We start from the raw sequence: 26,791 nt of genomic DNA on the forward strand, positions 1-26,791 counted from the left end.
GATGGCGAGGTGTGGATGGCGAGGTGTGGATGGCGAGGTGTGGCTGGCGAGGTGTGGATGACGAGGTGTGGCTGGCGAGGTGTGGATGACGAGGTGCGGCAGGCGAGGTGCGGCAGGCGAGGTGTGGCTGGCGAGGTGTGGCAGGCGAGGTGTGTCAGGCGAGGTGTGTCAGGCGAGGTGTGGATGACGAGGTGTGGATGGCGAGGTGTGGCTGGCGAGGTGTGGATGACGAGGTGTGGCTGGCGAAGTGTGGATGACGAGGTGCGGCAGGCGAGGTGCGGCAGGCGAGGTGCGGCTGGCGAGGTGTGGCAGGCGAGGTGTGTCAGGCGAGGTGTGTCAGGCGAGGTGTGGATGGCGAGGTGTGGATGGCGAGGTGTGGCTGGCGAGGTGTGGCAGGCGAGGTGTGGCTGGCGAGGTGTGGCAGACGAGGTGTGGCCGGGAGGTCGCGGCACCCAGTCACTTCCCCACGTGTTCGGTGGAGGCGAAGGATCTTCTCCGGGGGTCTCCGGGGGTTTTGTGCCCACTCGAAGTCAAATTCTCCTTCACGAAAGTTGCGCAACGCAGCAATGCAAAACAATCTTGAGACTCGGTTCATGCTTTCCTGGCCACCGGGGAGAGATGGAGCGATGGAATTGGTGAATGTGCTGCCTCGTGGACTCCCTCACCCCGTGATCGTGAGCGGTGGCGGTGGCGGCTGGGCGAGGTTCTCCATCCAGCAGTGGAGTGACCACGGTTAACGATGGTGATTAGGTTTTACGCGTACCTGTGTGTTTTTACACCCTACCGATTAAAATTACAAGTTACGTAACGTTGCCATTCTACTCCGCGCCCCTCGCTATGTAAATACGTTTGAGCTAATTCACCGAGGCATCCAGAAAACAACCCAGGCATGCCGGGGGGGGACGGGGGGACGCTGGGGTTGGGGTGACACTCTATTCCATCCAGACGGGACAAGTAGGATCCACATTTCTGCTGTGCCGCCTTCTGGCCAGCCAGGGCACGGCTCATCATCGATGACAACCCTCGACTCCACGGCGCTGGATTACATGCCAAGTGCGTAGCCACCACCGCCGTGTAATGGCGGTAGTTTGAGGATACTTCGCCGCGCTGGTCAATGCGGGCGATGCAACCCGATCATAATGAAGACATCGTCCGCAGTTCGGCAAATATGCGTGTGAAACACGAGTTGTTGAAACAGGATGAGAATCTTGATTTGTCCTGGAGGAATCCGATGAGCTATGAAGCTATTCCCAACCCCCCCCCCCCCCGCATAGATGTCCAGTTAGGGGCGATTCAGCAAGTGACATGAAACGTCGAGACGACCGGGAATGCGCCCGAACCAAGCAGGTCGCAGCCTGTCCAGGGCCTGTACGAGCGACTCATCCCGAGTTGAGCCTCGCCACGCGAGACGCGCGCGGTGACCAATCCAACACGGGACTCGCCACGTGGCCGTCATTCACCCGTCAATCTCTTTACATCTTTCACCGCCCCCCCCTGCCCCCCCCTCCGCCGGTTCGCATTCGCTCGCGTCGACGACCATTCGCTGACGAGGCAGCCCTCGTGCATTCGGGCCCACCACGCCACCCCCCATCGGGGCCGGCAACGCGGCCGATGCGAGCGACGATTTTTTTTTTATGTGCGTCTGTCCGTCCCATAAGCGCTTAAATCCGCTTCTTGTTTTTGATGTTGAACTGGAGAAGGGGGTGGGGGGGGGGCGACTTCCATCAGCACTCTGGTGACGGCCCCCCCCCCCTCGAACCCCCACCCCCTGGGCCCCCCCCTCCACTCCGTCGACCACACTTTAATGCCGGGTGTTGTCATCTACGGAATCAATTGCTTAATAAGTGGCGGCGAGGGGTTAATGCAACTCAATTTGGATTAGCAAGCCGGAGCGAACCCCGAGATGTCTGCAAAGCGGATTGAAACATCTCCCAAATTAGATGAGTGGAAATGGAAAGCGACGGACGGACGGACAGACGAGGCGCGGACAGACGGAGGAGGAGACGCGATGACCCACTTTGCAAGAGCGCGGAATCGCAGCGCTCTTCAGCACTCACGCCTCCCTTGAAGGGTGAGGCCGCGAGCGTTAGCGGTGCTCAGCGTGGCTCACACACAAAGGGCGTCTCTCTCTGTCTCTCTGTCAAAGTGAAATTACGCGGTGGTCATTTGTCAAGGAGTTGAGCGGCGCTGGGGTGAGCGCGCCGCGCTACGGAGCCGGCGGCCACCTGAGTTCGATTACCGACTACGGCTGACAGACATCAGTGGCGAATGATACGATAAGCGCACCTGGGCTCCCACCCTCTTCACCAGTTGTTGCTGTTGTTGTTGTTAAACAAATACTTTTGTTTACCCACGAAAACCTCACCGAATCTCGCGACTCCTTTCAGTTTTTTTTCTTCGCAATCCTGGCCGATGATTGCTATTCACATTCCGAATTGAGTAATTTGCGGGTATTCATCTTATTGGTTCTTTCGGTAAAGTCACGCAGAAGGGAAGTAATAAAATAATAAAAATAAAACATAATAAAATAATTCTCACGACGTTTCGGCCACAACGCAAGCAGCCGAGTATTGTTTAAAATTAATGGAAAACGTGCACACGTACACCGGCGCACAATGACCTACACTTGCGAATTACGGTTATGCACCCGCAGTATTAATTAAGGCGGCCGCTGGCTTTGAACCGTGAACCTCTGCCACGACAAGCGGCAAAACGCAAGGCTGCGTCTCGGCCGAACGTTGTGGTGGGGTTTTTTATTTGCTCTCGGTTCGCCTCGCTCTCTTGAGTTGTTGATTAACGTTGGCGGCCCAAGTGTTGACTTTCTACAGCTGGCTCCGAATGTACGGATGTGTGTACAGAAATGTGCAAACTTCTTTCGCACCATACGTAGCCAACAGTGCTAATCGGAGGTGCGGGTGGAGCCCAGACGCGCACGTGATGCGTTGCGTGGGAGTTGTGTGTTGGGGGGAGCGGTGGCGCATTGCTTAGCGCACTGCGTTACGGACCCGGCCACTCGAGTTCGATTCCCGCTCACGAACAATTACAGCGGCGAATATTTGAACCGGTCCTGGGCCTCCCCTAGGTCGACTCAACCTCAAATGAGTATCTGGTGCAGTGTGTAAGCATGACCGTTAGGGAGACAAAGGCGGCCGGGCGTGCTGCTGGCCCTCGTGGGCCGTGCCGGCCTTTATCGATGCTCGCTCGCAGCACTTGCTCCAACAGTCTATGCGGCTGTACGGGGGATCTTTGTGTGCAGCTGTGTGCAGCTGTGTGCAGCTGTGTGTAGCTGTGTGCAGCTGTGTGCAGCTGTGTGCAGCTGTGTGCAGCTGTGTGCAGCTGTGTGCAGCTGTGTGCAGCTGTGTGTAGCTGTGTGGAGAAAGTCTGATCCGTGGGCCACGATAATATAGAACAAATATACGGCGTGAATAATAATACTAAATATCCATTAATAATTTGCATTATTATATTGTTTAGACTGCCGCATTCCTCCCTGCGCGCCGTTTCGGTCCGGCATTGGTGCTTGTTTGACCATACTTCACCACGCTGGTCTCAGCGAAGAGATGGGGGGCGTAGGGTTATCGAGAGGGAATCTCTCTCTCTCTCTCCCCGTACTTTTCGTTTGCATCGCTTATCCCAAGGATGGGCGACCGGCGGCTTCGAAGCCGCATGCGGTGGCCCTTTAAGAACCGCCACCGTCTCCTATTCACCGCGCAGTGCATTGCGGCTCTTGAAATATTGGAGGGTTTTTTGTTGTTGTACCGAATTCGAAATAAAAGTCTCTTCTTGTTGGTCTGGTTGACGACCCCCCGTGGTGTATCCAAGATCGAGGCGAAGTACCGGCACGCCATGCTCGATCCCCACCATCCCTACAGACAGTCTATGGGGGGGGGCTGGTCCCTGCAGACAATCTATGGGGAGGGGGGCCTGGTCCTTGCAGACAGTCTATGGGGGGGGGGGGCTGGTCCTTGCAGACAGTCTATGGGGGGGGGCCTGGTGGTACCGCGAGCTTCCAGCGCGGGGTACGCGTGAATCGCGAGCGGCCACGTGCGTTGAGCGCTTCAAGGGCTTAATGAGCGTGGCCACGTGGTCGCTATTAAGACAATGAGAGGGCACGGTGTAATTGTCGCGCGCGTGTTTACACTGAGCGGGCCCACTCGTTTGATTGCGGCTTTTGATTTAGAAACATCCCCGGCCCCTCCCCAAGCCGACGTGTGAATGTGCGGGGGTGCTGTGGGGAGCGGTGGGACAGCGGTTAGCGCGCTGCGCTACGAACCCGGCGGACCCGGGTTCGATTCCCGCTCAAGGACAACACCCGTGACGATTATCTGAGCCGGTCCCTGGGCCTCCCCTAGGTCGACTCGGCCTCAAACGAGTAGCCGGTGCTACTCGCTAACAGCGCTTGCCCGGGCGCTTCGTTCCAGGCTGTGTGGATATGTGTAGCTGTGTATTTGTAGAATTGTAATAGATGTGTGTGTATATGTCTCTGTGTGCTTGATTTTGTGTATGTGCGATTATATGTTTATGCCTTTATACTGTATACGCGTGTGGGCAGCGGTTAATGCACGGCGTTACAAACCAGGCGAAGAATTCGATGCCTCTGTATGGTCACCACCAGTGGGCCACGATGTGAACCTGGTGTAAACATCAGCGCTGGGAAAAACAAAGGCGGCCGCGCGTGGTGCCGCTAGATAAAGGTCGTGCGCCGCATTTAGCGCTTGCTACAACAGCACTTGTCCCAACCGTCTGTGTGGGCTACACGGAAGAGCTTTATCCTTGTATATGCTGTGTATATGTCTGTGTGTGTCTATGTACGTGTGTATAGTTCCCTGTCTATGTTGTTGCTGCGTGGGTGTCATTTTGTATTTGTGTGTACGTTTGTATACATTTCTGTGTGTCTGCATCGATGTCTAGGTGTGTAAACTAGGGAGACAAAGGCGGCCGGGCGTGGTGCTGGCCACCCACCTCCTCCTCGTGTGCTGTGTCGGCCTTCATCGGTGCTACTCACTCAGCACTGCTTCTGCAGTCTGTTAAGGCTATATGAGGGATCTTTATCGATGTATATATTATATGGATATCGGTAAGTATATATACACACACTATAGACACGTCTGTGTGTGCGTTGTAAGGGGTTAGCGCAAAGCTTGCGCCGACTGAATTAAGATTAGAGACATGAACATCTTAACGCTTAGACCGAGAATGCTTGCCCCTCCTCTCATCCCCCACGACCACCCCCCCCCTCATCACTCCCCCCCCATCACCCCCCCCCCATCACCCCCCCCCATCACCCCCCCCCCCGCTCCATCACGCCGCGTAGCGCAGAGTAAAGCAGCCCCAAGTGCGCTGGCTCCGCGTGTTTACTGATGATCGGTTCCCTCCGCTACCTTGCTCTGTAGGTGCGTGTGAATAGCGGCCGATCCTGGGCCTCCCCTAGGTCGACTCGGCCTCAAACGAGTACCTGGTGCGGGGTGTAGTAAACATCGCCACTGGGGAGACGAAGGCGGCCGGGCGTGGTGTCGGCCACACCCACCCCCTCGTTTGCCGTTCCGACCTTCAAACCTGCTCGCTAACTTGCCCCAACAGCCTGTGAAAGGCTCTGGATGCTGAGATTAATTTCCGACTCGATATTTTCCGAAACACTTGCTTAGGCTGCCTTGCCCGAGTAGGGATTTTTTGTTATCGACGTACGGCACTACCACTAGACCTACAAGGCACGTCTATTGCATAATATACCTATACGATTGTACCCTATGTCACTATAACCCAGCGCACATGTTTATATGAATGTGTAGGGAACATTGGGGGGAGATGATACGAGGTGGATTTTGCGTGTCCCATATAACTCCCACTGCAGCGATCCGGACTGTTCCTGAATAGGGCCATGCAAACGAAACGTCGACTTCTCGCTTCCTGCTGTCATGGATAATACATTTGATTGATAGTGTTTTCACATGCATGTACGTTTGCTTATTTATATACAATTGCATGTACATCCACTCTGCTTTGTATGTATCGTGGACTGCGATATACACAACACATGTGTACTTTATAAACACACGCGATGTATAATGCGTGCATACGCATGGTGCGTGCATACGCTGTGGCGAGCGCACTACCACCCACAACCCCTCACTTGCCACCCCGTTCCTTCCATAAACCCGCACTGACCAGCGTGGTGAAGTATGGTCAAACAACCCCCCGTGTCTGACAATGCATGGCGAGGCCGTCAGTTAGCAGAGGACTGAGAGAGGAGCTGCAAAGGGTTCATGATTGCAGTCATTTGTCGTGCTGAATTTCAGCCGCAGCAGTCCAGGATTACAATAACATATCACGTGCACCTCATGACTATCAGGAATATAGGAGATACAGTAACATTGCAGTATTACCGATAGATGTAGCTTGGCAGTCTAGTGGCAGTGCCTTACGCCGGTAAGACCAACAGCAGGGCGACTTAGCTAGCAGCGTTCGTGAACATACCGAGTTCGATGAGTCTCTGCGTGCGTGCGTATGGATATGTGTGAACACGTGTGTGTATGTATGGTCCTGGGCCTCTCCTAAGTCGACTCAGCCTGAAATGAGTACCTGGTGCGGTGTGTAAACATCGCCACTGGGGAGACAAAGGCGGACGGGCGTGGTGCTGGCCACCCACCCCCTCGTGTACCGTTCTGGCCTTCATATGTGCTCGCTAACAGCACTTGCCCCGACAGCCTGTTAAGGCTATACGGGGGATCTTTGTCTTTCTATGTATGGATGTGTGTGTATGTATGGTGGGGAGCGGTAGTGTAGCGGTTGGCGCTACGCTGCGCTACAAACCTGGCGACCCGGGTTCGATTCTCGCTCACTGGCCAACACCGGTGACGATTATCTGAACCGGTTCTGGGCCTCTCCTAGGTCGACTCAGCCTCAAATGAGTACCCAGTGCGATGTGTAAACATTGCCACTAGTGAGACAAAGGCGGCCGGGCGTGGTGTTGGCCACCCACTCCCTCGTGTGCCGCGCCGGCCTTCATAGGTGCTCGCTAGCAGCGCTTTCCCCAGCAGTCTGTTAAGGCTACACGGGGGATCTTTGTATTTGTGGGTGTGTGTATGCGCGTGTCGGTGCGTCCGACAAGTTCGAGAGGACATCTGTGGTCTTTCAACAACTTTATTTGTTCCTCTATGCAACACTCATTTACAAATTTCCGGTCATTACAAACTGACCAAAATAGTTCTTGGATAGAGGATTAACGGGGGGGGGGGGGAGGGGGGGGTATTTTCGCATCATTACATACATTACAGAAAAAAGTTTAAAAATCCCAAGACATAATAATTTGACTACCAAACTAAAATAAATGGAATTCACTACAGCTTGATGGGCTATTCATCTCTAGAGCGGGAAAAGAACCAATGCCTTCGTAATTACAATGCGGACGGCAGAAGTGACGGTGATTTTAAATAAATTAGCTCAATAAACGGGAAATTCAGCTCCGGGTCGCGCTGGTGCTGTCTCCAATTTCCGGGCCACTCGACTCCACTGCTCCTCGAAATGCCACGCAGCAATATCGCGTTGCCCACAACTGTTTTTTTCTTTTTAATACATGACACCAACAAAAATAACATATAACGACGACATGAGGCCACTCAAAACTATAAGTACGTGGTTGGAAAAAAAAATATGGCAACTGAAAACCGGACACAAATGGATTGTCAATTTAAAATGTCAAAATACACTGCGGCAAGCTACATTCTAACAAGATTGACACGAGTGAGTGTGCGAGTGTGTGCGCGTGCGTGCGTGTGAGCGTATGCTGCGCAGTGTCGGGGCACGTGTACGAAATCGTCCTTGTAGGAGATAGCTGTGATTCTTCTCTGTAGTTGCGATATCCGGTCCGCACCGCCCATCGCTCGCCACTCGCGAATTCGGAGCCCACGTGCGCGGGAGTTGGTCGCGAACCGCCCCGCTGCGTCGGCAGCGGCCACCCTCGCCCCGGCAACGCCCCGGGTGGCCTCGCCGCGCCTCTCAGAGCACCTGGAACTTCCACGAGGACGGCTGGTCTTTGTAATCCAAACAGTCCGCCGGGTTGAAACCAAACTTCCACGACGCCGCCTGTTCCTTGTAGTCCAGGCAGTCGGGCGAGTTGAAGGGCAGGCCGCCGCCGGCGTACCCGGGCGCCCCCAGCGCCCCCCCGTGCGACGCGGCCGCTTGGCCGATGTGGCCTCCGGCCATCGACGAGGCCATGGGGCTGAGCGTGGCCCCGGCCGCGGGCAGCTGCGGGTGGACGGACGCGGGCAGGTAGGAGCCGCAGTCCACCCCGCCGAAGTACGAGCCCGAGCCCGAGTAGCCGGCGGCCGCGGACGCCTGGCTGTACGCCTGGCTGTAGGTCATGGCGTAGGCAGACGAGCGCTGCATGCAGGAGGCTGCCGTCGTGGTGAGGTGGTCGCCCATGGGCGAGATGGAGGCGGGGCTCCAGATGGCCACGCTGGCGGCCGAGGCTTGCGGTGCCGCGGCGCTAGACGATGGCGGCGTGTACTGGCTGCTCGCCGTGCTCTCCGAGCTGCTCTCGCGAGGCGGAGTGCTCTTCTTCTTGGCCGCGCGCGCCTTGCTCTGCCCGCCGCTCTGCTGCTGCTGCCGGCACTTGGCGCGGCGGTTCTTGAACCAAACCTGCGCGACACGCCGCCACACGGGGGACACGGACGCCACGGCCACGCGTTAGAGCGGCGGGGTGGGCGCGCGGTGCGTCGCGACGCGTTTGCGGTGGGGCAAGGACGTCGCCATGGAGTCAACATTGGGGGGTGGGGGGGGACCAAATACTTCCAGGGTGTCTGGGGGTCCCAACCCAGAAAAATATCTAAATTTGAAAATTCATGTCCTGCTTAAAATATTTTAACATTCAAGAACACCTGGGATGGACTTTTAAATATTTTTTTACAATAATGTCGAATAATGTATTGTATTACATTGCTCTGTTTTCACTTTTTTACCATTTCTTGTTTCATTGTACGTAATTTCAGAGATTAGGGATTAAGAAAGTACAACCATAACCTACAATCATATTAACAGAAATCTATGCATTGATGTATATGAAGACAAATCTAGATATTGTGGCCAAGGTTTAGCAAATTGTTATTTTTATTTACATAGCATAGCATTTATTTTTTAATAGCAATATATTTGGGGGGGGGGGGGACATTTTGAGCATATTTGAATATTGGGGGCATGTGTCCCCCCAATATATATTATAATTACGGCCTTGCGGTGGGGAACCAGCTCCTCTCAGATGGGGTCAGGTGGGGGGCAGTACAGATGTTGTGTGGGGGGGGGGGGCACCGTAGTGACCGCTAAGGAGGAGAGTGAACCTGTGTGGGCTGCAGGGACATCTGGTGGTGTGGCACACCCCCCCCCACCACCACCACGACACGTGAGCACGTAGGCAGTCTGCTCAATGCGGAGGGGGGGGGCATTGTGTGAGGAGGTGGTAACGAGTTTGTGAACGCGACCCTCGTTCCGTGACGATGTCGCCTTTCAAGTAACGGAATGCGTTGTGTGTGGGTAGCACGGTGGTTGGCAAACCTGTGCTACGAACCCTCAGTTCGATGCCCGTTCGTGGTTAACACGACTCTGCAAGCGATATCCGATCACGTCCAAGCACCCACCCCCTTCACCAGTCCGCACTGACCAGCGTGGTGAAGTATGGTCAAACAGACGGCGACGACTCATGCTGTATACATCGTGGTGACGCCTTCACCCGCTGGTGGCTAAAGAAAGGCTGCAAGTTACGTTCATGCCGTCGAGATACACTAACGAAGACTTAACAAAGCTGTGGCGGCAATAGAATGGTGCCCGTCCCGAGAGGAGTCGTGTAGAGGCGGAGTTGTGTTTGTTTGCATACATGTCCCGTACACTATGTTGAACTTCTTTCGCACCGTACACAGCCAACTATGCTAACGGAAGTGCGGGAAAAAGACCACAAACTAAACGCAAAAAGCCGTTCTAAAGAGCGAATTAGTTTTCAATTTAGATGTAAACGTGCCTAGCTCCAGTCGCTTCCTAATGTCGGAAAGAAGAGCGTTCCAGACGGCCGCAGAAGCGCGATGCAGTGGCCACCGTCTTTGTTCGATGGCTACAGCCAAATGCCATTGCGAGAATAACCCGAGTTGGCGTGGTGATTCATGATTCATGCTCCCTGACGACATCTGAAGGGTATTGTGGTTCACTCGTGGCGAGCACTCTGTGTGTGTACTGAGCGCGACCTTCCAACGTATTCGTTCGGCAACCGGAAAGCAACGAAGCTCGGTATTGGTGAACCCAATGCTGCTTGGTGAAGCCCGAGACTGTTTCAAATTGGTTTTATTGAACCGCGTGATAACTCAATGGGACCAGGATAGAGTCTCGATGGAAAAAAGTATACCCGAGTTACCAAAATCACAAAAGCAAAATAACCCAAATAATTGACAACAATACAGCAAAGCGAAATCTGTGCAAAAGCAACGGCGGCACGTGCAATATATTGCAACGAGCGTAGATCGGCGTTAAATCATGAATTCCCTGTCGTGGGCAGAGATTCTTACTTTTCGCCCGAGACATGAAACGCATGCACGGCGACTCTCGCCTCCGAAGGAAACGCTTCGCCGAGGCCGCTGAGCGAGCAGCCATTGTGAGGACGCGCGTCGCGTCTTTAGTTCATGCCAACGAGGTCGACATTTTGTAACAAACAAACAAAAAAAAAACCCTGAATATATTTCGCCTCGATAATTAACGTGGCCGCTTAACCGCTCTACCGTTTACAATTGTATGCGGTGACCCGTATAAAAACCATACATCGGATAGGCGTGTAGTGTTGGGCAGGTATGTGCGGGGCTGCTTAGATGGGGTCCTCGCCTGTAACATCGGGCAGTTCACCAGCAGCATTGATTGGTTCAAGCAAAGCCTGACTGCTGATGAGACACGGTATGTCGCAACCCGTCCGGGTTGTTGCTTGTACTGAATCAAAATGCTGCTGGAACGGCGCCACTCCCCCGTTAGGCCGTGTTCGGGTGATGGAAAGTGTCAACCGGCAAAGTAGATTTTTTCGTTTCGACGTGGAGGGGGACTGGACAAAGGAAGATGCATTAATCGTCGTCTTATTGTTGTTTACGTTGTTTAGAGCGTGTCACTCCAGTGACGTCACTAGAGGGCGCTCCTAAAACTCACTTCTTGTTTAATCGCCCAGCCCCCCCCCGCCCTAAGTGACGGTGATAACAACCCACGTGGCACACCACGCGACTCGCCGGATGGACGTGTGGTTCACAGCAACAAGAACAACACACATGTTGGCGGGGTTTAAGGAAAGTCTACAACGATTTATTTCGTTGGGGTGGGGAGAAGGAGGGAGGCTGATGCGAGGTTCGGCGGAATCCACATTTTCGCCTAAAATTGTGTACGTAAAAAACGATTAACTTTTTTTTTATTTAACCAGGTAAGGAGCACTGAGCTAAAGAGCTCTTTTTCAGAAGCGACCTGGCCACGAATGATAAATCAACGAAGTGGCTTATCACGTGGACATTTATAGCAGCCAAATACTCTAAACGCGTGACGTCAATTCTAAATGTGGGGGGGGGGGGGGGGGAACTGGAGGCGCCCGGGTAAAGATTCATGCGACCACGGGGAGATCGTGCAAACTACAAATATACAGCAGCAGCAGGCGTTAGCGTCGCGATCGAACCCACGACCTCCTGTATACCAGGCGAGGTAGTTAACATCTCCTAGCCACCGTGATGATGATGAGAGAGAGTCGCGCAAATTCCAATTCCAAATATACAGCAGGCGTCAGCGTGGCGATCGAACCCACGACCTCCTGTATACCAGGCGAGGTAGTTGACATCTCCTAGCCACCGTGATGATGATGAGAGAGAGAGAGACACGCAAACTCCAAATATACAGCAGCAGGCATCAGGGTCTGGATCGAACCCACGACCTCCTGTATACCAGGCGAGGTAGTTGACATCTCCTAGCCACCGTGATGATGATGAGAGAGAGACACGCAAACTCCAAATATACAGCAGCAGGCATCAGGGTCTGGATCGAACCCACGACCTCCTGTATACCAGGCGAGGTAGTTAACATCTCCTAGCCACCGTAACTCCCGACACGGGAATCGCGCGGATCCAGTGGCACTCACTCGGAATTCGCCCGAGCTCGGCTAAGCGGGGCTAAGCGGGGTTGAGCCTGTCCCGTGCTGGGAAGGCGACCGCTATGCATGCCAGGCACGGGGTGGGCTTCTGCGGGGCGACATTCTCACAAACTGAATAGGTCGAATTTGCGTTCGCAGTGAGTTTACTCTGCCACCAATACCTCATTCGTAACACGGTCGGAAAACTGCGGATTTGCGAGCGCAGTGTTCATGGCAATTGCGCTAATGAGCTCAGAGTGGGAGCGTACAACAGCAGATGCTGTGTTGTCGAAATCAGCTTGATTAAGCAATTAAACATATTTTTTTCGGAACAGAAAAATCCGTAATGCAAACAAAACCCCATCAGACAGATTAAGTGCGCGTTGTGTGCGCGGTGTGTACGTTATGCAGTTACAGTGCATTATTTAAATGTTTATGCGTGCTTGCAATCCTCCCGGATTATACGCAACGCAACGGTAATCCCAGAAATCGCGATTTTAATCCGAATAAAGTCTCTGCCCGTGTTCGATTCCCTATTCCCATCAAAGCAGCCAACAGCAGCAGCAGCCGCCTTCGCGTGGAGGGGCCTCGGTCACGTGGCGACAACTCTACGAACAATGCCGTGTTGTGTAAATAAATAATGATCATCTATTATTGGCATGAGCAGCACTTGGTCGAGAACGGCATTCTGCGTCAACTGCACCGCCTCCTATGATGGCACCGCAACGAGATTTGCCTACTGCGGCATTCGCCTCTTGTGTCGAACAGAGGGCCCCCAGAGTTGAGATGGCACGCTCGCCCCCAAGATCGTGCGGTAATCCAGAAGCATTGCTTTATCGGAGCTCGACTCTGCTGGTTAGAGCCACAAGGTTTGAAATCGGTCCGGAGGTTTTTTTTTTTGTGCTCGCGTAAACGAACGCCGCTCGATGATGTTGGTGCGGAAAGCCAACAGGCCGACGGGGACTCTGGCGCGTGTGTTGTGTGTTCCACGTGTGGAGAGACAGAGCGGCGGAGGAGCGCTGCGTATTCACGCGGTTTGCGTTCACCCACCTTGAGCTCGCGTGTCTCAAAGAGCGCTGAGCCTACTCGTGCTCAGATTGTGCGCGCGCATTTACTTGGGAGCGGTGGCGCAGCGGTGAGTGCACTGCGCATGTGAAACCGAAAAATCCGCGTACGATTCCCGGCAATGTGAAAATAAAACATCAGCAGCAAGTGTCATGCACGCCCCGAGGTTCACGGTTTGATCCCAGCGGCCGCCCCGATTAATACTGCGGCGTGCGTATTAACCGCAATAATCCTACTGCGCGCAGTCAGCTTCGCCCACGGTGAACGTTAGAGATCCCCTGACGCCATTCGCAAGAGGAGGCCATTGCGTGCCTCCGTCAAGGTTCAAAATCTTCACATTGGAGAATTACACCGCCAAATGTTCCCCAGGTGGGATCATTAAACACAACAACAGCAGCAGCAGCAGCGACGATCGCCCCATCTGCTGGCAGACTCATGCCCCGGTTCGCCCTGACAAACGAGACTCATCCTGGCCGCTAGAGTTCTCACTACGAGGTTACACAACGCCAACTTGAAACTCGAGCAGCGCTACGACTGCAGGACGAGGAGATGAGGATAACGATGATGATGATGAGGAGGAGGGTACCTGTACGCGAGACTCGGGCAGGTTGATCTTGAGCGCCACCTCTTCGCGCATGAAGATGTCGGGGTATCGCGTCTTGGAGAAGAGCGCTTCCAGGACGTCGAGCTGGGCGCGCGTGAATGTCGTGCGCTCGCGGCGCTGCTTACGGTTCGGCCCTGTGGGGGGGGGGGGGGGGAGAGAGCCGTCAGTCACCACCTCGTCACTCTTCTACCGCTGCTACTGCTACGACCCCCGTGGTTACTCGACTCGCGAACTCTGCTCATCGTTGAGGACTCTCTACCAGACTGTTCCGTCTCATCCACACCGTGGTCAACCACCACACCGCAGATCGCGACAACAACAACAACCGCCTTTCGCCACTAAGTGGCGGTGACGTCACCACGACGCTTGTGCCAGGCCATGTGCACCTTGAGGCCACGTGAAGTGTCGAACGCCCGCGTCGCGACAACACACTCCCTCACCCACCTACCCACCCAGCTACCCACCCACTTACCCACCCACTCACTCACCCACCTACCCACCTACTTACCCACCCACTCACCTACCCACCCACTTACCCACCCACTCACCTACTCACTGGCCCACCTACCCGCCTACTTACCCACCCACTCACCTACTCACTCGCCCACCCACTCACCCACTCACTCACCCACCTACCCACCTACTTATCCACCCACTCATCACTTACTCACCCACCTACCCACTCACTCACCTACTCACTCACCCACCTACCCACCCACTTACCCACCCACTCACCTACTCACTCACCACATTGCAGGTCACAGCACTTCGACGTCTGCTTCTTCTCTCGCACTGTCCCACTTTGAAATTCCCTCTCATTGTCTATTCACCCAAACTCTTACGAATATAAACTTTAATAGTGCTGTTTGTTACTGGCAGTTTGGCGCTTTGGGCTAGCGGGCCTGTGCCCAGCAACCGCGATAAATTAACAAAAACACCGTCCTCTGTGCGCGTTGTTGCATTTGTGTAACGCTACCTGTGATCGCTGCCCCCACTTGGCCCGCGACTTACGGTGGATCAGAGGGGATATGCGGGGGGATCTTTGTCTTTGTGTTCACGCCCCGAGTCGGCCAACACCGCTCGCACCAACACCGCTCGCAAGTTCGCGCGCCGAGCTACGAAAGCCGCCCGCCTGCGTTCGACTCTCGGCCACGGATAACGCCCGTGGCCCAGTGCTCTCAGAACTTGTCCTGCGTCTCCCACTGCAGTCAATAAATAGGTGACCTGGCGCGCTCTGCGCTACATTCATTGAATTCATTCAAGTGTCGACTCGTTCTTAAATGAGCGATTGCTGTGGGGTAAAAGAGTACCGGGGAGACAAAGGCGGCCAGGCCTGGTCCTGTATTAAAAGGTGCTTTGGAAACAGCACTTTGCCAACGTGGGTTATATGGGGGAGCTTTGTCTTTGTGTCCAGAGAAGCCTCGCCCAATCTCAAGACTCTAGTTCTAAGGATGGATCCACGCATGGGGCCGTTTGACCACTCCCATGAATGGCGGTGTGCGTGGTGGGTGCACAATGGACGGATGAATGGGGAGCACAGGTGGCACATCTGCCGGTAGCCCGGCAGGGTATCCCATCCCATCTGGGGCTGTCCCATATGACCACCTGCCCGCGGGCTTTTGCCACGTGACCTCAAGGTGCACCGAGCTTGGCCCAAACGCCGTGGCGACGTCATCGCGAGTTTGTGGCGAATTGCTGCCTGTTGTGTGTTTTACGTACGCGGCGTGTATTTGTGTACGAGTGACTTAGTGCGTGAGTGAGTGTGAGTGAGTGGGTTGGTGTGTGTGAGTGAGTGTGTATGAGTGTGTTGGTGTATGTGAGTGAGTGTGTATGAGTGGGTTGGTGTGTGAGTGGGTTGGTGTGTGTGAGTGTGTATGAGTGATTGAGTGAGTGGGTTGGTGTGTATGAGTGAGTTGTTGTGTATGAGTGTGTTGGTGTGTGTGAGTGGGTTGGTGTGTGTGAGTGAGTTGGTGTGTATGAGTGGGTTGGTGTGTATGAGTGTGTTGGTGTGTATGAGTGGGTTGGTGTGTGTGAGTGTGTTGGTGTGTGTGAGTGGGTTGGTGTGTATGAGTGAGTTGGTGTGTGTGAGTGAGTTGGTGTGTGTGAGTGGGTTGGTGTGTGTGAGTGGGTTGGTGTCTGTGAGTGGGTTGGTGTGTATGAGTGAGTTGGTGTGTGTGAGTGAGTTGGTGTGTGTGAGTGGGTTGGTGTGTGTGAGTGAGTTGATGTGTATGAGTGGGTTGGTGTGTGTGAGTGTGTTGGTGTGTGTGAGTGGGTTGGTGTGTGTGAGTGTGTTGGTGTGTATGAGTGAGTTGGTGTGTGTGAGTGGGTTGGTGTGTGTGAGTGGGTTGGTGTGTATGAGTGAGTTGGTGTGTGTGAGTGTGTTGGTGTGTGTGAGTGAGTTGGTGTGTGTGAGTGTGTTGGTGTGTATGAGTGGGTTGGTGTGTGTGAGTGGGTTGGTGTGTGTGAGTGTGTTGGTGTGTGTGAGTGGGTTGGTGTGTGTGAGTGTGTTGGTGTGTATGAGTGAGTTGGTGTGTGTGAGTGGGTTGGTGTGTGTGAGTGTGTTGGTGTGTATGAGTGGGTTGGTGTGTGTGAGTGTGTTGGTGTGTGTGAGTGGGTTGGTGTGTGTGAGTGGGTTGGTGTGTGTGAGTGGGTTGGTGTGTATGAGTGTGTTGGTGTGTGTGAGTGGGTTGGTGTGTGTGAGTGGGTTGGTGTGTGTGAGTGGGTTGGTGTGTGTGAGTGTGTTGGTGTGTGTGAGTGTGTTGGTGTGTGTGAGTGGGTTGGTGTGTGTGAGTGTGTTGGTGTGTGTGAGTGGGTTGGTGTGTATGAGTGTGTTGGTGTGTGTGAGTGGGTTGGTGTGTGTGAGTGGGTTGGTGTGTGTGAGTGGGTTGGTGTGTGTGAGTGTGTTGGTGTGTGTGAGTGTGTTGGTGTGTGTGAGTGAGTTGGTGTGTGTGAGTGAGTTGGTGTGTGTGAGTGTGTTGGTGTGTGTGAGTGTGTTGGTGTGTGTGAGTGGGTTGGTGTGTGTGAGTGAGTTGGTGTGTGTGAGTGTGTTGGTGTGTGTGAGTGTGTTGGTGTGTGTGAGTGAGTTGGTGTGTGTGAGTGAGTTGGTGTGTGTGAGTGGGTTGGTGTGTATGAGTGGGTTGGTGTGTGTGAGTGAGTTGGTGTGTGTGAGTGACTTAGTGTGTGTGAGTGTGTTGGTGTGTATGAGTGAGTGTGTGAGTGATTGAGTGAGTGGGTTGGTGTGTATGAGTGTGTTGGTGTGTGTGAGTGGGTTGGTGTGTGTGAGTGTGTTGGTGTGTGTGAGTGGGTTGGTGTGTGTGAGTGGGTTGGTGTGTGTGAGTGGGTTGGTGTGTGTGAGTGAGTTGGTGTGTGTGAGTGTGTTGGTGTGTATGAGTGAGTTGGTGTGTATGAGTGGGTTGGTGTGTATGAGTGAGTTGGTGTGTGTGAGTGAGTTGGTGTGTGTGAGTGTGTTGGTGTGTATGAGTGAGTTGGTGTGTGTGAGTGGGTTGGTGTGTATGAGTGAGTTGGTGTGTATGAGTGGGTTTATGTGTGTGACTGTGTTGGTGTGTATGAGTGGGTTGGTGTGTGTGAGTGTGTTGGTGTGTATGAGTGTCTTGGTGTGTGTGAGTGTGTTGGTGTGTGTGAGTGGGTTGGTGTGTGTGAGTGGGTTGGTGTGTGTGAGTGTGTTGGTGTGTGTGAGTGAGTTGGTGTGTGTGAGTGTGTTGGTGTGTGTGAGTGTGTTGGTGTGTGTGAGTGAGTTGGTGTGTGTGAGTGAGTTGGTGTGTGTGAGTGAGTTGGTGTGTGTGAGTGAGTTGGTGTGTGTGAGTGTGTTGGTGTGTGTGAGTGTGTTGGTGTGTGTGAGTGAGTTGGTGTGTGTGAGTGAGTTGGTGTGTGTGAGTGGGTTGGTGTGTATGAGTGGGTTGGTGTGTGTGAGTGGGTTGGTGTGTGTGAGTGAGTTGGTGTGTGTGAGTGGGTTGGTGTGTGTGAGTGGGTTGGTGTGTGTGAGTGGGTTGGTGTGTGTGAGTGAGTTGGTGTGTGTGAGTGGGTTGGTGTGTATGAGTGAGTGGGTTGGTGTGTGTGAGTGTCTTGGTGTGTGTGAGTGGGTTGGTGTGTGTGAGTGGGTTGGTGTGTGTGAGTGGGTTGGTGTGTGTGAGTGGGTTGGTGTGTGTGAGTGAATTGGTGTGTGTGAGTGGGTTGGTGTGTGTGAGTGAGTTGGTGTGTGTGAGTGGGTTGGTGTGTGTGAGTGGGTTGGTGTGTATGAGTGTGTTGGTGTGTATGAGTGGGTTGGTGTGTATGAGTGGGTTGGTGTGTGTGAGTGGGTTGGTGTGTGTGAGTGGGTTGGTGTGTGTGAGTGTGTTGGTGTGTATGAGTGTGTTGGTGTGTATGAATGAGTGGGTTGGTGTGTATGAGTGGGTTAGTGTGTGTGAGTGGGTTGGTGTGTGTGAGTGGGTTGGTGTGTGTGAGTGGGTTGGTGTGTGTGAGTGGGTTGGTGTGTATGAATGAGTGGGTTGGTGTGTATGAGTTGGTTGGTGTGTATGAGTGGGTTGGTGTGTGTGAGTGGGTTGGTGTGTGTGAGTGGGTTGGTGTGTGTGAGTGGGTTGGTGTGTGTGAGTGGGTTGGTGTGTATGAGTTGGTTGGCGTGTGTGAGTGGGTTGGTGTGTGTGAGTGGGTTGGTGTGTGTGAGTGGGTTGGTGTGTGTGAGTGGGTTGGTGTGTATGAGTGGGTTGGTGTGTGTGAGTGTGTTGGTGTGTGTGAGTGGGTTGGTGTGTGTGAGTGGGTTGGTGTGTGTGAGTGGGTTGGTGTGTGTGAGTGGGTTGGTGTGTGTGAGTGGGTTGGCGTGTATGAGTGGGTTGGTGTGTATGAATGAGTGGGTTGGTGTGTGTGAGTGAGTTGGAGCGTGTGGACGAGTGTGTCTTTGTGTTGCTCAGGAGCGTTTCCGTGGCGAATATTTGAACCGCTGCGTCAACATCAGCACGGGGAGACATTGGCGGTGGTGGTGGCCTCAACTCCCCTTTGTGTGCCCTGCCATGTTGCTCGCACTTGCCCCAGCAGCCTGTTTGGTCTACACGGGGCCTCTTTGCCTTTGTTGCTATCGGTTCGCGGTGTCGCTTGCGTTCGATTGCCGGTCGTGGCGAGTTTCACCAGCACGCATCCTGCACCTGCGTTGGGTCCACTTCGCCTTACATGAGTCGACTGCTGTAAACCTGCTGGTGCATGGTGGATGTTGTTGTTGTTGTTGTGTGTTCAGTAGAGTGGAGACGGCGCTGTATTGGCTACACTCGGCTGCGAAAACCTCGCCTCCTCCGCGAGTTCGAGGCGTCGTAGTTGTGCTACACTCGGGGTGTGCAGCTTCTTCGCTTGCTATCGGCTTTAGCGTCACACTCCACTAGAGACGAATTGCCAGGTTCATTGTTGACGGAGGCAGTGGGAGTGTTTGTTGTGTTGTTGATGCCAGGAGAGTTACAGAATGATGTGCAGCTCGTGACCGACCCCCTGCCCGAGTTCTGACCCATCAACATCCGCGTCGTCATTTTGGTGGCCCGAAACGAATTCCACAATGTTGGCTTTCGAATCGTTATAGTTGTAAGCGCAGATCGGACAAATGTCATGCTTTCTACTCCTTCTAGAACGTTCTCAAGATGTTATTACATCAGACACTTGCGCATCAAGCGACCACCATCTCCATGTGCGCGTCTTTGTGTTTTTTTTGTGTGGGACTTCTAGGTTGACTCGGCCTTAAATGAGTACCTGGTGCGGTGTGTAAACATCGCCACTCGTGAGACAAAGGCGGCCGGGCGTGGTGCTGGCCCACCCCCCACCCCCTCGTGTGCCGTGCCGGCCTTCATAGGTGCTACTCGCTAACAGCACTTGCCCCAAGAGTCTGTGAAGGCTATAAAGGGGGTCTTTGTCTTTGTATGTGAACACACCCAGTGTTTTACAAATACACAACATGCACACAATGTTCTATGTCTTTGTTATAGTTCCGTGTGACCATTAGGGACACTAAGACTACAGACACGTGACGTTAATCGATATTGTGGACTGAATCGGTGATGTGTTTTAACATTTGTTTTGTAGAAAAACCATTACAATAAAAAGACGCGTTTTCGTTTAAAACATTTAGCAACCCTTACCATAGAACTATAATCGTATATAACTATAATTGTACTTGTCCATTGCATCCAACTCCCGAAGCCGTGGATCGTCACTTGGTCATCATCTGACGACCGGATTGACGTTGCGGATTCCCCTCTGCGGAGTGAATCAACTCGATCATCCCGTCTGCGGCACTCGCACACTCGCAGATCCTGACGTTCGCCTGACGTTCGCCTGACGTTCGTCTGACGTTCGTCTGACGTTCGCCTGACGTTCGCCTAACGTTCACCTGACGTTCGCTTAACGTTCGCTTGACGTTCGCCTGACGTTCACCTAACGTTCGCCTGACGTTCGCCTGAAGTTCGCTTAACGTTCGCCTGACGTTCGCCTGACGTTCGCCTACCGTTCGCCTGACGTTCGCCTGACGTTCGCTTAACGTTCGCTTAACGTTCGCCTGACGTTCGCCTGACGTTCGCCTGACGTTTTCCTGACGTTCGCCTGACGTCCGCCTGACGTTCGCTTGACGTTCACCTAACGTTCGCCTAACGTTCGCCTGACGTTCGCCTGACGTTCGCTTAACGTTCGCTTGACGTTCGCCTGACGTTCGCCTGACGTTCGCCTAATGTTCGCCTAATGTTCGCTTAACGTTCGCCTGACGTTCGCCTAACGTTCCCCTAACGTTCGCCTGACGTTCGCCTGACGTTCGTCTGACGTTCGTCTGACGTTCGCCTGACGTTCGCCTAACGTTCACCTGACGTTCGCTTAACGTTCGCTTGACGTTCGCCTGACGTTCACCTAACGTTCGCCTGACGTTCGCCTGAAGTTCGCTTAACGTTCGCCTGACGTTCGCCTGACGTTCGCCTACCGTTCGCCTGACGTTCGCCTGACGTTCGCTTAACGTTCGCCTGACGTTCGCCTGACGTTCGCCTGACGTTTTCCTGACGTTCGCCTGACGTCCGCCTGACGTTCGCTTGACGTTCACCTAACGTTCGCCTAACGTTTGCCTGACGTTCGCCTGACGTTCGCTTAACGTTCGCTTGACGTTCGCCTGACGTTCGCCTGACGTTCGCCTAATGTTCGCCTAATGTTCGCTTAACGTTCGCCTGACGTTCGCCTAACGTTCCCCTAACGTTCGCCTGACGTTCGCCCGACGTGTGCGCACCGCATTCGTCACCGATCGTCGTCAACACTGCAGGCAACAACTGTTTGGTTGAGCCCCGAATTCTAAATGCGACTTCACAGAGTCAAGTCTCATGCTCGGGTGGGACAGGCCGAGCGAGCACGTGGGCCCCCATCATTTCTGTGGGGTGTTGTCACCACGAACATCGGGTCCATCCAGTAACTTTGTGTTTAACACGCAGCCTGACTACGCCGATGAGACCCAAGAGGTCGAAACCGGTCCGGATGTTTTTCTCGCATAAACGCGTGCCGCTTGATGCTATGGCGTCTGGGGGAAATAAAAAAAAAGTCAATATACCGATAGATGAACACACATCTCTTTATTGGTATTTGAGGAGACAGAACGGGGCTCTGATCATTATTATTATTATTTATCAGCTGCTTGGACACCGCGATGCGAGCAGGGCGATTGATTCAGCGGCCCGCGGCTCGCTACTCTGCACGTTCATAACGCCAGTGATGAGAACATCAGCTCTCTCTCTCTTTTATATATATACCTAGGGTAGGCCAATTTGAGAGTCTCAGGATGTCACTTCAAAGCGGGTCCTGTTGCATTGAGAAGTTTTGCACAGAAGTCGTGAGTTTTTGCGTTGGATTTCCAAGACTTTCTTTATCACTCGACATTAACCCAAAAATGTATTGGCCGGCTTGAAGTCCGGTTTACCGGCTCGAGTACAATGTCCCCATCTCCACAACCGTGCTATATATGTGTATCACATATTCAATTTAGAAAAAAATTAATAATGCGAGATCGATGTAGGTACTCTTCATCATGCACTCTATCGGGACGTGCCTTCCGTACGAGTTTACCAGCGAGATGTTTGACACAGACCGACACGGGGAGAGACACGGAGAGACGCACCCAGAGTCAAACACGGCCTCACACACACAGAGAGAAGCAGTCACACACAAAGATACTCCGTATAGCCTGAACACTTTTGGGGCAAGTGCTGTTAAGGGGCACATATGAAGCCCTGCAAAGCACACGAGGGAATGGGTTGCCAGCACCACGGCCGGCCGCCTTTGTCTCCCCAGTGGCGACGTTTACTACACAACGCACCAGGTACTCATTTGAGGCTGAGTCAACCTAGGGGAGGCGTACGACCGGTTCAGATAATCGTCACTGGAGTTGGGCTTGAGCCGGGAATCAAACTCGGGTCGCCGGGTTCGTAGTGCGGCACAGAGCTGCGGTGGCGAGATGTTTACTACCTCGCCTGGTATACAGGAGGTCGTCGATCCGATGCCAACCCTAATGTCTGTATATTTGGAGTCTGTGTGTCTCTGTTCCCGTGGTCGTATTTGTCTTCGGGTCCTCCGGATTTCCCCTCCACATTTAGAATCAACATCACGCGTTTAGAGAGTATCTGTCTGCTGTAAATGTCCACGTGATAAGCCACTTCGTTGAGCTGTCATTGGTGATAGCCAGTGGGCTTTACCTGGTGATTTTTTTTTTTACAAAAAAACGAGTTTAAATAGTAACAGTGCTAAGGTAACGCACGTTACGCCTGCCTAGAAGCCCGGACACTTTCGCTTGCCCTGCGCTCTTGACGACGATGTCCGTGTCTGCAGTACAACAGCCTCATTGACACTGATGGCTGGACGGGAGCCGCGCGAGTCGGGCCGCACGCGAATCGAATTGAGAGCCACGCGGACTCCGTGTGAACCCGAGAGCGCCGGTAATTGATTATAATTAATTGTTATATCCGAGCCGACCATAAATAATTATCACCGCGTTTCACGATTAGAGGCACGATAAATGACTTCCACTTAATTCCAATAAAATGTTTATCTTTGATGGAATTCAAAGCGCGCCCAATGCATTCATTAACGGACGAAAGAGATGCCGACTAAAGACTGGGGGGCTGGAAGGGGGGGGGCTTGCCCATCTTTCTTGCGGCTTTTGCGTCGCACTCCACCGGAGGCAATTTACTCGGTTCACTGATGACGGAGCTCCTCGTATATTTTGTCGGTGCTTAGCATTGAAGGCAAATCGATGTAGAACGTCAGGCTGAGCTTACACTGTTGAGTACAAACCAATCAAACTCCGGCTTGTAATTTTGGGGAACGAAATTTTAAGGTTTATTTTTTTATTTTATAATTTTTAAAAAACGTATATTTGTTGCACAATTCAGCTTTCTACCGCTTATAGAATAAATGATCTATTTCGCTCCAGTAACTCGTGCGTGTGTGCACAGCAATGTGTATTTGTAGGGGGATGTAATTAACGGAGGGATGTACACGTTCATGTATAATTCGGCCAATCGATTTTCCAAACACGTTTAAAAAATACAATTGTAACCCGAGTGAGTTTAATCTGTAAACTGTGTACCATTCTCTCCACTTCAGCACTCTAACCAAAAGAATCGTAATAATTGAACTCGGCTGTCATGAAGATTATTTTGCTATTTGCATTAAAAAAGGACGCGATTTTATCGGCTACTTAGGGCTCAGAATCGGCACACACAGAGCTCGCGAGCGGGTGGTGCGTCTCGGTCAGTCAACCCATAACACCCCGGGTCTGTCCCGCGACCTCCTGCCAGCATAGAAAGCCTTCGGCACTCGACGTGATAGCCTCAACGTGCACCTATCCTGGCACCAAACGCTGTTGTGAAGTCGCTGCCACTCAGCGTCGAATGGCGGCTATTGTTGCGGTTGCATGGCAGCAAAGTTGAGATGATCACGGTTTAGCGAGATGCCTTCATCCAGCAGCGGATTGATCATGGCTGGTGATGATGATGATGATACACGCTCTGATGTACAGAATAAGGATTCTGCACACGATCTCAGCTGTCCTTGTCAAACTAATATTGCCTCCAGTGGTGCATCGCTACAGTTGAATGAAGTCGTGTTGCGCTGTGTAGATGTGTACGGCTCTCTCGGCTCACGTCCTCACTGTAACATTATACGACTGTTTACTTCGCTATAATTTAACTCGCAGTGAGTTTTAATTTTGGTGGCTTTTTCTGCTCGAATAATTGCTGATTTCATTGCGATAACGCGATTTGGGAAATCAGTCACGCCGATTATATACAGCATTGAATCTACATACATATATATATAAACACACACACACTCAAGATTAGCGCACACACACATATATATAAGCATCATAAACGTTTCTCGCCCCCACACACACACGCACAAAACAAGCATTCAAGAAGCAGTGATAATGGCACAGAGAGACACACACGAATCCACGCGTGGATAAGTGAAGTGGAACTCGTCCGTACTTGGAACTAGACATCCAGGAGACGCACGGTTGTGATGCAAGTTTGAGTAACCTCCAATGCAGCAACATCGAGACGTCATCCCGTGAATTCTCCGTGCCACTGCGTGATTCACTCTGCGTGCCACTGCGTGATTCACTATCTGTGCCACTGCGTGATTCACTATCTGTGCCACTGCGTGATTCACTATCTGTAACACTGCGTGATTCACTATCTGTGCCACTGCGTGATTCAATATCCGTGCCACTGCGCGATTCACTATCTGTACCACTGCGTGATTCACTAAATGTACCACTGCGTGATTCACTATCCGTGCCACTGAGTGATTCACCCTCCGTGCCACTGCGTGATTCACTCTCCGTGTCACTACGTGAGTCACTCTCCGTGTCACTGAGTAATTCACCCTCCGTGCCACTGCGTGATTCACTCTCCATGCCACTGCGTGATTCACTCTCCGTGCCACTGCGTGATTCACTCGCCGTGCCACTGCGTGATTCACCCTCCATGCCACTGCGTGATTCACCCTCCATGCCACTGCGTGATTCACTCTCCGTGCCACTGCGTGATTCACCCTCCGTGCCACTGCGTGATTCACCCTCCGTGCCACTGCGTGATTCACCCTCCATGCCACTGCGTGATTCACCCTCCATGCCACTGCGTGATTCACTCTCCGTGCCACTGCGTGATTCACCCTCCGTGCCACTGCGTGATTCACCCTCCGTGCCACTGCGTGATTCACTCTCCGTGCCACTGCGTGATTCACCCTCCGTGCCACTGAGTAATTCACTCTCCGCGCCACTGCGTGATTCACTCTCCGCGCTCTCTGGCCACTCGAGTGGCAGTCCACGGCGACACTCACTAGAGAGGAGAGTGAGGAGAGAGATGAGAGAGAGGAGAGTGTTTCTCACGCCGCCCCGTGACTGATACCAATCAGCCTCTGCGTCGTCAATTGTTAGTGGCCCGAATGGCGATTGTTATTTTATCGTGGAATTTGTACAACCTCATGAAAACTATAGACTCGACTTAAGCGTGCATCCAATCTCAGCTCGCTAACCCGTCGACAACGTGGAGAATTCACATCACTCCTTCACGGATTCATCTTTGCAATGCGTTCACAAACGTCACGCGCACCGCGGCTTCACGCCCTCTCTCTATCGATCAGCGCACGCTACGGGGCTGAACTGCACTCCCTCTGCAAATGCGAAGTGTAGCCGGGGTGGGATTCGAACTGGGAAGTTTTGTTTCTCGCAGGTCCCGATGGGAAGGCAGTCGCCCTCTGTGCTCGCGACGACGCAATTGCGCTTACGTAACCCAACTGTGGTTGCGTGGCGATGCCAGCGAGTGTGAATCATCAGCGCATACCACCAATCCCCACCACGTACCCGCAATCCACGTGTACACAGAGACAAAGATCACCCGCATAGCCTTAACAGACTGGTGGGGCAAGTTCCGTTAGCGAGCACGTGAATTCTCGCACGACACACGAAGGAGGGAGGTGGATGCCAGCAACACGCCCGGCCGTCTTTGTCTTCCCAATGGCGATGTTTACACATCGCACCGGGTACTCATTTGAGGCCGAGTCGACCTAGGGGAGGCCCAGGACCGGCTCAGATAATCGTCACGGGTGTTGGCCGTGTCGCCGAGTTCTTAGCGCAGGGCTCTAAACGCTCCCCGCATACATAACACGAAGACGTACAAAGACAAAGATCCCCCGTGCAGCCTTTAACAGACCGTTGGGGCAAGTGCTCTGAAGGTGGGAACGGCGCACCGAGGATGATGGACAGTGTTGCCAGCACCATGCCCGACCGCGTCTGTGTTCCCAGCGGTGATGTTTATTATGCACCGACCTCATTCGAGGTTAAATCGACCTCGGGGAGGCTCAGGACAGCTTCAGAGAGTTATGCATCGCTCATGTTGCCCGTGAGCGGTAATGGAACTCGGGTTGCTGGGTTCGTCGCGCAAACCACTGCGCCACCGCTCCGCACACGCGTGCTAGGCAAGCGCAAAGTCACACACACACACGCGTTGCATCGTGCACTTTCAGATGCACTTCTGCGGCCGTCTGGAACGCTCTTCCTTCCGATGTTAGGAACCCACTGGAGCGATGCACTTTTAAATCATCTCGATTAAAAACTAATTTCTTTAGAACTGCTTTTTGTGTTTAGTTTGACGGTCCCGGCACCTCCGATTAGGACGGTTGGTTAGCTACGGTGAGAAAAATGTTCTGCATCCATGTAACACACAAATATACATAGGTGTATACACACGTACACATATGCATAAATGTAACAATATAATGTTTTAAACTTACAGGCTACGCGCGCACGCGCACCGACCAACACTTAGAGACGTAACATACACGCACACTCACACAGGGAGGCATACTCAAATACACACTCACAAAGCATCCGTACACATACACACTTACACACGTACACATTCGCACGAGTGAACAAACACAAGTACAAAGACAAAGATCCCCCGTATGTCCTCAACAGA

The 26,791-nt window shown here is 53.0% G+C and overlaps 1 protein-coding gene across 4 annotated transcripts in view; it reads right to left on the minus strand.

Annotated features, from left to right (window-relative positions):
* Nucleotides 1-7,174: 7,174 nt before the first annotated feature.
* Nucleotides 7,175-26,791, minus strand: part of LOC144937192 (homeobox protein otx5-A-like) — a 54,225-nt gene continuing 34,608 nt past the window's right edge. For 3 of the 4 annotated variants that reach the window (XM_078864527.1, XM_078864526.1, XM_078864528.1), the window contains 2 exons: nucleotides 13,776-13,927; nucleotides 7,178-8,637 (listed from right to left, as the gene is read on the minus strand). In XM_078864527.1, coding sequence (XP_078720653.1) covers nucleotides 7,996-8,637; nucleotides 13,776-13,927 — 794 coding nt within the window. In that variant the 3' untranslated portion in view covers nucleotides 7,178-7,995. Of the gene's footprint in view, nucleotides 8,638-13,775; nucleotides 13,928-26,791 lie in introns of all 4 variants that reach the window. The other variant, XM_078864525.1, reaches the window with a different exon arrangement.

The sequence above is a fragment of the Lampetra fluviatilis genome, chromosome 18 (assembly GCF_964198595.1).
Source record: "Lampetra fluviatilis chromosome 18, kcLamFluv1.1, whole genome shotgun sequence".
In the NCBI taxonomy this organism is placed as follows: Eukaryota; Metazoa; Chordata; class Hyperoartia; order Petromyzontiformes; family Petromyzontidae; genus Lampetra; species Lampetra fluviatilis.